General features: G+C 42.7%; 1 protein-coding gene across 2 annotated transcripts in view; it reads right to left on the minus strand.

Moving 5' to 3' along the window:
* The window catches only part of LOC135515039 (sodium-coupled neutral amino acid transporter 4-like), a 29,894-nt gene that overhangs the window by 10,264 nt on the left and 7,215 nt on the right, over positions 1–12,415 (minus strand). Inside the window, exons 1-13 of one of the 2 annotated variants that reach the window (XM_064938843.1) lie at positions 9,392–9,517; positions 5,594–5,818; positions 5,076–5,172; positions 4,679–4,794; positions 3,234–3,307; positions 3,005–3,097; positions 2,842–2,923; positions 2,602–2,684; positions 2,374–2,432; positions 1,217–1,468; positions 850–929; positions 639–739; positions 288–412 (exon numbers count right to left, since the gene is read on the minus strand). In XM_064938843.1, coding sequence (XP_064794915.1) covers positions 288–412; positions 639–739; positions 850–929; positions 1,217–1,468; positions 2,374–2,432; positions 2,602–2,684; positions 2,842–2,923; positions 3,005–3,097; positions 3,234–3,307; positions 4,679–4,794; positions 5,076–5,172; positions 5,594–5,706 — 1,275 coding nt within the window. In that variant the 5' untranslated portion in view covers positions 5,707–5,818; positions 9,392–9,517. Of the gene's footprint in view, positions 1–287; positions 413–638; positions 740–849; positions 930–1,216; positions 1,469–2,373; positions 2,433–2,601; positions 2,685–2,841; positions 2,924–3,004; positions 3,098–3,233; positions 3,308–4,678; positions 4,795–5,075; positions 5,173–5,593; positions 5,819–9,391; positions 9,518–12,415 lie in introns of those variants that run through there. The other variant, XM_064938844.1, reaches the window with a different exon arrangement.

Consider the following 12,415-nt stretch of genomic DNA (forward strand, 5'->3'; position numbering starts at 1 on the left):
AACCAGCCGTGTCAACACACCCACTCACTCAGCCAATACAGAAACAGACCCTCATGTTGGTATTAAAATATATAATGGATGTTTAGCTCATTTGGATAAAATGACCAAGGTGTTGAGCAGCGTGTGAATGTGTCTGCATAAATTGTAGGTGTGAGAATATGTGCATATGTTTTGTGTATGTGGGTGTGTGTGTGTCTGTGCATGCATGCGTGTGTGAGTCTCTGCTTGTGTGAGTGTGGATGTGCGTATGCCTGCGTGCGTTTGAGCAGATGCCTTGTTGTACTTACAGGGAACAGGACAATGGGGACAGTCAGGGTGACAGCGGTCAGGACAGCCAGACGGACCAGCAGGAGCATGGTGTCAAACTTATACACCTTGGTGAAGGTGTGGAGCAACTCCGCTTCCACGTTTCCTGTGTTTGGGAGAAAGAAGGAATACGAGCTGTCAGAGACATACCAAGAGTGAGATATGGTAAACAAACACACAATGGTTATAGTAGCTTACTAGTGTATTTTAATACATACTACTGGCTCTTTAAAAAAAAATTCACTTATAAAATTAACACATAACGCCAATAAAATCAGAAACAAAGTAACACAATTGCTGTAAATGTATCTTATTGTGCGTGTGTATCTTACCATAGAAAGTGAGGTAGCCAAACAGCGCTGAGAACATGTACATGACCAGCATGGCCAGGATGGACAGGTTGGACACGTTCTGCATCTTTCTCCGGGAGCGACTGGGGAAGACGCAAGTTGAGATGTGAGTTGTATGGAGAAAATGTACCGCAGCAATTTCTATGAGCGTCTATGCAAACGTGTCTTTTGTAATTCACTTGGATGCATTTACTCTTTGAGTTCACTGTAGATGGGTAGAATTTCAGGGTGGCACACAAAGGAGAAGGCCAGGATGGGAACAGTGTAAGCAGTCTGAAATGACAGGAGAAGAGATCGTGGATGAAACACAGGCCCAGATACACTCACAGCAGCTAACTATGTTTGGTTTGATTTCATGTACGTTAAGAATTGCGTTCTTCTAAACCTTGATTAATTCAGTTTTTGGGAATGTTTTTCAGAGGATATTGTTTCCAAAACACAGAATTATGACATGAAGCATCCTGACTCACCACATATATATATATATATATATATATATATACACACACACACACACACACCCCACCCACATACAGTAGCTCCACACCTCACCAACTCACCTGAGAGTTGAACACAAAGTACTTGGGCGTGCACATCTCCTCCACGTCGTCAGGGTGTGGTTCGAAGCGGACCCCTGAGGTGTGGTGGCCATCCAGGTAGAAGGCGGGGGACATGTCAGCTCTGGAGAAGTCCATGAGGACAGTGCCGTTGTGCAGGGCGTGGGGACCCAGGGCTGTTCCATTCATACTGTGGTTGGTATGATGGTACATGAAGGGCATCGGGCAGGGGAGGTTGTACTTCTTATAGATCAGCTGAGGGGTAAAGAGGAGACAGAGGGGTGAGATGGGGACAGAGAGGTGAGATGGGGACAGGGGTAAAGAGGGGGAGAGGAGTGAGATGGAGTGAGATGGGGACGATTAACAAACATAGAAATGCATTATATTACATAGGCAGCATTCCATTATATTGCAGAGCAATGAGTTCCTTCCATCCTGTAATCTTTCATTCTGTCTTCAAAGAAACAGACGCTGAACGCTAAACTATGTAATTTCAGGGTTACTAACTACATAGGATGTCTCTCTGATAGCTACTATGGTATAAAACCCGTGTAAAGCTGAGTGTGGCCGCACGCACAGATTTATTTAATTAATGATGATACAGACTGTATCAGGGTTTAATATGATACAGCACTAGAGAGCAAGTGGGCCAAAGTAGAGTTTAAGATATCAAAAGAAGGCTATTGATAAACTCATCTCTAATCTCATGTACGGTAACTAACCAGCTGAACACCACACCAGGCATATTCTAAATGTTACTAGGAACTACCATGGCATGCAAATCACCCACATTGCCTGTGAGAGCAAAGCCAGCATTGGCATAATACCCTACAAACTGTCAGGATGACATTTAAGGAGGATAAAGTAGGTATGATCAAGGCGCCGTGTGCCAAGAATACAAAAGCAATGTAGGCGAAATGTACTATTTTGGCAACAAGTATGTTCTGTCTGCATTGAAACATGACTGGACAGAAAAAGAATGTCAGAGTTGATAAAAGGCTGTAGTTGTTGGCATATTGACAGAAGGTGAAATGTAACCGTCTTATCTCACATCTGATGCTACTTTATATAATATCAACACCATCATCCGTCATTGTTCAGTCATTGAGAGGGCTAAAAATGCTAAACTAGCGGAGCAAGAGGAGGCAGGTTAAACTTACCACTCCCAGGAAAAACACCATGCAGGATAGGGAGAATCCACTGGTGTAGCCAAGGTAGCCTAGACACAAGAGAGAGAATTAGAGAGAAACTCATGTACTATCAAGCAAATATTCACACACATTTATGCAAACAAAATATACAAAGACTCAATATGAAACACACTCGCAACCGCACACCCACACACACCCTCACGCACTCACACATACACCCATACACACACCACTTACCCAGGTTTTTGAGTATGCAGAGAGGCAGGATGATACCGATGGACACAAACACAACCAGGTAGTTTCCGTTCATGTACCATTCACTGTAAACAACGCAGAGAGAACAGGTCTCACACACAGAGCATCAATCCATCCATCTATCTATCAATACACCAACCAAACTGTGTAGTGTGTTGTGCCAAATGAACTACAAATAATAGATTTTATGAAATAGTTAACCAATGACAGACAGACACCTACCCAGAGCTCTGCTCCAGTCCCATGAAGGCACGGATCACTTCTGGCAGCTCATACTTTACAATGAAGAGGTAGCTGGACATGGCTGTGTGCAAACAAACACAAATGTACATTTCAATATAGAATCATAACACTACAATGAATGCAACATTAGCTGTTCACTTACCACCAATATTTTGAAGGGTTATCGATCCAAACGCAGCCATTTTCCCCGGCCAGCCAAAAGCTCGCTCTCCCAACTTTTCATAGATGAGAGAGCCTGTTAGAACAACGACAATGTGCTGATGAGTGATATTCAAAGATACAGAGGAAAAAAAGCAGAAAGGCGAGGACAGATAGACAGACAGAGGCTGACGAAAGACAGACATGCCCATTAGTTAAAAAATGACACCTACCTCCTTCTTTTGCAGTCATTAGCAGCAAGTGAACGGAGTACAACGACAAGATAGCCACACCCAAGAGAAGGACTCTACGTTGGGATAGAAACCAGTCAGACATTAGCATTGGGCTATACCATACGGAAATTTTACGCAAACACGATGAACAACACTTGGAGAGGAATCAACCGGGTTACAAAACACCCTACATAATAACTTTCACTAGTTTCCCCCCTAGTCACTCTCACTCTGTTTTCCCCATTACCTATTTAGGGAGGTAAACTTAGGGGGGGGGGGGTCCGGATGCTTTCTCTGGCATGCATTTATTGCCTATTTGAGAAGACCATGTTCCAATGCCTAAAGCACATGTCAAAGACACTATCATGCCATGTCAATATATGTGCCAGCTCAGACAAAATAGTGGTAGATTAATGTGTGTCAGTGCTTAGAGACCAGACTAAACTCTGAGCTATTATATAAGTCAATAAAGTAACTTGGGTGTTATGTATGAGTTGTATGGGTTTCCCGCATCGGCTGAACATGATCAGCCTTAAATCCTTACACTTAGAGGTCACAAGGGGCCTTCGTCACCAAGGAGCCTCTAACCCAATCATCCAGCATCCAATGGGCTCCAACGTATTAAACTAACTGTTTAATTACATAAGTTGTTTTTGAATTGAGAGTTGCACCTCTACCCCTCACTGTACTATTGTTGGCCAGAGACAGGCAAGCAGGTGAATGACTGTATCAAATGGGTGTTATGTGATACCACCTTCCAGAATGTCAGGGAGTCCCAGAATAGATGGTGCGGAAATAAGATGTCGCAATTGATGAGGGGGACTGACGTTAGGGGACTCCCTGTTAAACTCTTTATAATCATCACGTAAGTAGGTTCCTAATCTACTTCCTTGTCTCCTGTCCTTCAATCACTTTCAGGGATATATTTTTGCTTAGTGAAAGTACTCAGTCACCAAATTCTTTCTTGGTAAAGCCCAGCCATATACAGTAGAAACAGGACTGAAATAAAGCCTCACCATCCTGTTTTGGACATTTGAGAAACCTGGTTATAGGGACTAATTGAACAGACTCTTATGGACCTTAAACACAATCCGGGGAAGCTGGGAATGGATGGGGGGATGGGGTTCCGAGGCGGGGCTGTGACATGGTTGTTCACGCTACCTTTTCATAAATGCTGGGGATGGCATGTCACAAAAAGGTCCTGACTTCGAGCCAGAGTTAGTGTCTGCCTATTCTCGAATACATACCCCACCACTCACCCTGTTGTCAAACTCCACTTGCTATACCAAGGACTCTGAAGTTATTCAGTCCTATCAGTAACACTATACGATGCAGACAAAATACTTTACTTTATTAGCTGGTGCTTTAATCACTTGACTGTTGCAGAAACCAAACATTGACCCCGTTCCACATAGTCTCTATGGCAGAAGTTGACACACACTTACACAAAAAGCACAATACCAGTGTTGGCCATGGCGTAGGAGAGACCCAGGATGCCGCTGCCCATGATCGCATTACTCAGGTTGAAGACCGACATACCAAAGGAGGTATGTCCTGGGTGCTGAGAGAGAGAAAGGTAGAGAGAGAGGGTAAGAGAGAGATTACCATGACTTCAACTGATCGTAAACAAGAACATTTCACACACACACATGTATGCACCACCCATCACACACACACACGTAACTATCAGTTCCTATGAAAGGGTTCCTCGGAATGAAAGTTTGAATAAAAGCAGACAGCTTTTGAGGAAATGGTCAATGTTGTTGCTAAGAGATACAGTGTCCATAAGCAAGAGCAAACAGGCATGTGTTGTCATCGATAGTTGATCATCAGTCTTCTTACGTATTCTTCTTGATCCTCCTCATACTTCTTCTTCTTCATAATCCCATTAGTGAGAAACTTGTGGCTCTCTGCGTCTCCATCCTCATTCAGGAAGTGACTGCAGATGTACAATCATTGAATCAATCTCTAGTTTAAAATATTTCTTTATGACTAGTTTATGACAGCTATGTTTGGACTTTGAGTGGTTACAGGGTCAGTTAAGCTAGTTCCAGTTTCTATATGTTCATTTACATTTTTTGGGTGATTGAAGAAATTAGATTACAGTGTAGCTAATCTGTTGGCGGTTTACAGTGAAGCTATGAGCTGAGAGATTCTCCTAACCAGTGTATTGAAAAGCATTGTGTACATTAGACAATGATAGGTAGGAGACAAGAAATGTATGATAAAGAACATAATTTCTGTACAGTTTGGCAAAGAACACATTCTAGTTGCAACAACTAAGGAAATGTGCTTTCTTTCCTGTTTTCTTTCTGTAGAAAGTCTCAGATTAAAATAATTGATACAGTATTGAACCACACCTGTTGATGGTGGCCTTCTCTGAGTCGATGGGCTCTGTGAAGCGGTCGTCCAAACTGTCTGTGCTGTCATCGTCTGCCTCCGTGCAGACTTTCTTCAGCTCCATGCGGTCCATGGTTACGGCTATAGTGGTGCGGGGCTGGGGAAGGGGTCACGGTCCAAAGCAGAGCAGCTGTACTCGGTAGATTGGCGTGCTTTATCTCAGCCTTACACTATAGGGCAAATACCTGCAGAAAACAGCAAAGGGAGAGATAGTAAATATTCAGAGAGCTGCTGATGTGGCAGGAAGCCCTTATAACCAGCAAACATACAACCAATCATTCAATGTGGTCTAAACGTTGACTAAATGTTCTGGGCCTCAACTAGCCATCATTTCTTTGTAATTACACGTTGACTAGCCCTCTATAAAGTGACAATATCCCTAATAAGATACAAAGGAGTACATGTCCAGTCAAAAAGGCCATGGCCACAAGTTCTCTGATTTGACTGTGTAATCTGTCAACAATGAGCTAGTTACTGTTAATGTTATGAAGATACATTCAATGAGTCGTATCTGACTGGCCAGAACTCTAGGGCCTTGACAAAGGACACTTCAAGGGGAAGAAAAGGAGTCGATCTACACACACCCTCCTGTGTCACATTCCCCTGAACCCGCAACCGCATTTTATCTCCCCATTCGATACATGTTGGCAGCTCATGCATTTCAGTGAACTATGGGGTCGTTCATAAACGTTCATAAACAATGTTCCTGTCACGCTTTGGAATCTTGACGTTCCGTGCTGACTGGTTTTGGATACCTTTTGTACTCTGCTATACACTGACAGTTAACAAAATGGCCTCTAACTGTATCAAGTTCAAAAGGATTTTGTAGTCGATGTAGATAAGTAATTGTAGTCTTTTTTTGCTTAACAGACCATAAAATCCCATATCAATTGTGACCTCAATTTGACATAAAATGTATTTTAATAGAATAGCACACATTATTTCCCCCTAAAAGAACCTCTAAGTAACCCTTTCAGACACAAGTCCATGTTCTTTTGCTGCTGTGCAGTCTCCTTTATGATGCTATAACCACATTCAATATAAAACGTGGTGGTTATAGCAAGTCTCAACATTATGTCAAAAACACGCCTGAATCCTAAATTCAGGTCAAAGAGGTTGGCTTATGAGGCAGGCAAGTTTCCAACCAAATGTTCCTAACCTCTGGGAGAGCACGCTACAAAGACCTGTCTGTATTGCTGTCCACGGTAAACCCAATTCAATTGAACGCACCGAGTGCACTGAAGTAGTGGGCCAGCAGGAGGCATGTGTTCTTATTTCCATTCTATTGAACATTTGATTGCTGCTATTACGTAACAACAAGATGGGGCACTGGGGAGCGCACACAGAGCTCTGCTAAATGATTTTAACAGCCAATTACCCACAGTGCTGTTCTTCCCATACAAAGGCTTCTTTGACAGGAATGGGTAAAAACAGCCGAGCAGCCAGGGCCCTTGTCCATCCAGGTTCCCAAAAGTCGCACCCTGCTCCCTCCCCTGTCCTACCGACCAACACCCCAGTAAAAACACAATGGTGAAACACATCTAAACCTTAGTAACACACATGGATGTCCAATGTTGTGACAAAGCCATAAACAAACAGCTATGGAACATGACCTCATCCACCAATCCAAGTCCATGAATTAACATTTCAGTGCTGCCCATCAAAAAACAAGCATTGTAAAAACTCTTTGAAAGGAAGTTTTAGTGCTAGAAAATACATTTCAGTCACATGCTATTTCAACTCTTGCTATTTACACTCTGGCTATTTACACTCTTGCCCCAGACATTGAAAGGAATTAATGAAACTGGGCCAAGTATAAAATCCATCATCCTCACATGAGCGCACCACGTTAACAGTCAATAAAACATTATGTAAGTGAGCCTATGCACAGTAGGTCCTCCATGTTGTACCCAGTCAGGACAGAGATCCATGGCCTTCAGGACTGAAACAGGTCATGTAAGGGGTTCCATGTTTCCCTTTAACTCCATGCTGTGGAGAAGTCATAGACAGACTGAACCTGTATCTTACCACACACCTCATTTGTTGTGACTGCTGTCACCTACCCTGTATGGATACGCATAGCCAAGCCAATCATTAGCTGTTTGTGAAGCATTTTTCTACATACTTAGTTTTGCCTGGCTTGTCTACTCTACACAGTTCTGGTTTGATCGCATTCTAGTTCCTGCTGTGCCTGGACCAGCTGCGTTCCTGGAACTGCTGTGTGTCCTAGTACATTTCCTATGTCTCTTCTAGATAGAGGCCTACTAGTCAATCTGTCTATCTTCGTATTGGTATATATTTGTATCTTTGTGATCAAAAGTGTGCATTGCATACAAATACAATCAATCACGGTCCCAACTGTACACCTCCCCAGTGTGCTACCCTCGAGGAAATAAGATGGAACCTGCTCAACCAGACTTCACCCCTCCACCCAGGCAGCTAAGCACTCCACTGCTCCCCGTGCATATACCTTGTGTTATGTTATGACTAAGCTACCTATAGCCATAGACCCAGCCCCAGCAAAATCCTTCAACCTTTGCCTTTCATGCACTTCTGAAATGTATGCTTTACCCACTGTAGTTAAAACCACTGCTACTTTTGCATATGATTGTTTGAAACACGTTTTATATTGAATAGCAACAACTGAGTGAATGTGATTTAAAGTTGTTACAGTGTGTTAGTCAATGTGTCTGTGTGTGCATTTGCTGTTTGATAAAACCAATGTGATAAATGTACGCAAGTACAGATGTAGGATTTTAATTTGAGACCATTTTTGTCACAGCAGGAAAAGAATCCTGCAGCAACAGGAAATGTACATTATTACGTGGATTATAATTAATGGACATTTTGTGTAGGGGTTGATACCTTTTTCGTTAGGTCAAGTCTGAAATGTTAAAGTGAAAATAACAAACTTTAGAAGCTTTTTTAAACCTCAAATACACTACAAATTTCCATGTCCTGCTGTTAAAAGAAAATTCTTGCAACAACAGGATGATCAAATTAGGATACGGCACCTGTATGCCAAACCGTTTATTGCATTATCAAACACAATATTTGATACCATTGTGCAAATAAATAACCTTCTTGAAAATGCCGAACGCCTAAATGTAATGTAGTGTTCTTGCATACAACAAGGCACTTTTAATAGAAAAGTCAGTTCTGTGACACAACAAACACTGATCAAAACTTGAGATTCTTCTTATCCAATTTGCCAACAGCGTGACATCAATCATCTGAATGGGAAAAACATGAACTTCATTTGTTTTATCTGTCCAGAAGTAGCAGAAAAGGAGTCTGTGCAACTTACTCCAAGTTTAAGGACACAACAAAAGTACAGTACCAGAGGATCCCATTCTTACTGGAGGTACACAACACATAATTAGCTCAAAGATTAGCTCTGTCTAACTCAAACTACCACTCAAGTTATGCAAGTCCCACTTCAGCAAGTGGCATGGTTTTCTCAACAACCCAACAAAACATCTAATAAACCCACAAACAAATGCTCAAAGGAAATCAACTGAATACTTCAACCAATGAAATACCTCCCACAATCTCAAAAGCACAAAACAAACTAATTCAGCTAGGTGCATCTAGTTTCTCAAGAAAACTGGAAAATTCTCCACTTTTTTCTACAAGATTTTTTATTTTCTCAGCAGTTACAACTTAGTGCCTATTTGAATAACAAACTTAGACCAAGGTAACTAAAGTTCCCCGACATGAGAAGCAGATAAATCATGTGGAAAAGGAGATATACTCACTCATTCAGAGATGACAGAGAGGGGGTCCGAAGTGTTGTTTTTTGCTTGTTTGGGGGGAGATTGAGGACAGTGCTAGTGAGCAGCCAGGAGAGGCAAGAGCTGCTGCTTTTTTGTAACCCAGGTGAGATGAAGGCTTTTAAAGAGCAGGGGAAGGACCCACCCTGGCCAATCACGTCAGGAGCCTGAAGCCAAAAAATGCCCCGCCCCTCCCCCTTTCCCCTAGTGAATAAAAAAGAAGCAAGTGAGAGAAAGGCAGAGAGAGGAATTAATCAGTAGAAGAAGAGAGGGAGGGGTTAGAGAGAGAGAGAGGGACAGCACACAGACATCCTGAAAGCTTGGCCAAGATTGCACAGTGAGCGTTGTTGCATCAACTGCTGTTTGTTCTGTGATGGCCCGCCAAGCACACACCCCGGGTGGTCACCCCCGGGTGCAAATGGTACCGTCCTCATGCTACGGTCACTGTCCTACCCTGTCCTGCCCTCAACCACACACCCCTCCCTTCCCACTAACCCTACCCCCTACTACCATGGGTTGACTCAGCGTACCGTTAAGCATTCAGAACCTGCCAAAGACAACTGGCATCCACTGGGGAGGTTGTGACACTGCCCGCCAATCAGGGGCCACAGCTGAGTGTGCCGCTGAGCGCAAGGTCACACTCCGCTGAAGGATGGGGTCTTAACAGTCCAATTTTGTAATCCCCCTCATACACACGTACACACACACACACACACACACACACACACACACACACACACACACACACACACACACACACACACGCACACACACACACATTTTACACAGAGAAACTTCAAATCAGACACATGAAATGCTTCTTTTGAGTCCACAACCCACCACATTTTCTGAAATAAAATAAATATTACTGAAAGTATTGTCTAGTCCACACCTGTTACAGCAGAGAGTATTGTCTGGTCCACACCTGTTACAGCAGAGAGTATTGTCTGGTCCACACCTGTTACAGCAGAGAGTATTGTCTGGTCCACACCTGTTACAGCAGAGAGTATTGTCTGGTCCACACCTGTTACAGCAGAGAGTATTGTCTGGTCCACACCTGTTACAGCGAAGAGTATTGTCTAGTCCACACCTGTTACAGCAGAGAGTATAATCTAGTCCACACCTGTTACAGCAGAGAGTATAGTCTAGTCCACACCTGTTACAGCAGAGAGTATAGTCTAGTCCACACCTGTTACAGCAGAGAGTATTGTCTGGTCCACACCTGTTACAGCAGAGAGTATTGTCTGGTCTACACCTGTTACAGCAGAGAGTATTGTCTAGTCCACACCTGATACAGCAGAGAGTATTGTCTGGTCCACACCTGTTATAGTAGAGCGTATTGTCTGATCCACACAAGACATCTGCAGAAGCAGTGCAGTACAGTCACATAACATCACTCACACATACAGATCTAAAATCTCCACAGAATAACCTAAATAGCATGTTGTATATTCACATGTAGTATGTGTAACTCGTTACAAGTTAAGAGACAAAACAAACCAATTTTGCAAGTAAGTTATCTCAAACATTCAAAGACTGAGTCAGTCAGGACGATCCAAAGCTGGAAGATATGTCAACTCCATTTATTCGTCAACCATCATTCACGGAAAATGATCTACTACTATGCATCAATAGCCCGAAAACACAAACAAAAATACTCTTCTATGCTACCATTGGCAATGCATCACCACACTGGCAAATTACATGGAAAATATCCAGCCAATTCAGAGGTGAGTGCAATTTATAAAAAGAAGCTCAGAAATTCAATCAGTGAAATTTTAACGAGAAGGTAAGAGAAATGAATACAGGAAGAATTAAATGAAAAGGTTAATTCGTGTGACAGTCCTACTGACCATGCCTGATATCTTCACAGATCTTCACAGACTTCCTTCTGGCTATGGGAGCATTCCTTAAAAGGTGTCACACTTCTGGAGTGCAACGGTTTCACACCAAACGGTCTAAAATCTTTGAGCCAATCATTAGCAGTTCTAGACCAGCCCAGGTCACACAGGAGAAGCAACTGACTGGAACAAGCATGCTCCAGCCACTACTCAAACGCACAGAGACGTGCTTAGTCATTACAACACAAATTCTAAACTACAACACAAAAAGCCTTGACATCAACTTTATTAAGACAATAACTACTACATTGGCTGAAGCAAAGCTCAACATTATAGAAGCCAGTGAAACATTCTAACCAAACATTGTTTTATCATGGCATTTGTCATGTCATATTAAATCTCTCACACACAATATGCATATTTACTCAACCTCACATGGATTGACCACGGAAATAACAACAGTTTAGCCCTCCGACCAGTTGCACTCTTTACCCCAGCTATTTCCCCATGTCAAAACATTCCCATCTTCAAACACTCCTTTTTCAAATGGGGATATAAATAAAACCTTCCTGTAATGATTGTTCCAGTAAACATCTCTTATTGACATTGAGGAACTTACGGAACACTTTGCATTGGGCTCATCTGTATATTAGAGGCCATCTTCAATCAAATCAATGTCCTAATCTGAAAATCTCAAGCATCTACCTGGAGGATTATACGGTACCAAGCATTGTGGATAACGGGCTATAAATAAGAGCCAATGTTTTCCTGCTGTATATCAGAAGTTTCAGCTACATGGGCTGAACTTTCTATGGTATTTTTTACAGTCATTTGAACTCTCTCTCCATCTGTGTCTCTGTGAAGACCAAGAGCCAGATCCCTGCATTAACTGCATTACTGGAAGTACTTCAACTGTGGTCTCCCAAAAACCCACTGGACTGGAGGCAAATACTCCCCCTCCAACTTATTCTTTTTATGAGGGGTCTCTGACGTCGGCAGAGTAGGACCTGGCCTATAGATGCCCTATAGTTGGGTTATTTCTGCAGCAGGAGACCCACATGTTGGGTTAACAGCGGTTGTCAATTACAGGTCAAGGGGCCTCCTGACCTCTCTTATCTTCCAAAACAAAAACACCAAACCAGTCCACTGGCACCAGCAGGTAACTGGA

Source organism: Oncorhynchus masou, chromosome 26, assembly GCF_036934945.1.
Source record: "Oncorhynchus masou masou isolate Uvic2021 chromosome 26, UVic_Omas_1.1, whole genome shotgun sequence".
Lineage (NCBI taxonomy): Eukaryota > Metazoa > Chordata > Actinopteri > Salmoniformes > Salmonidae > Oncorhynchus > Oncorhynchus masou.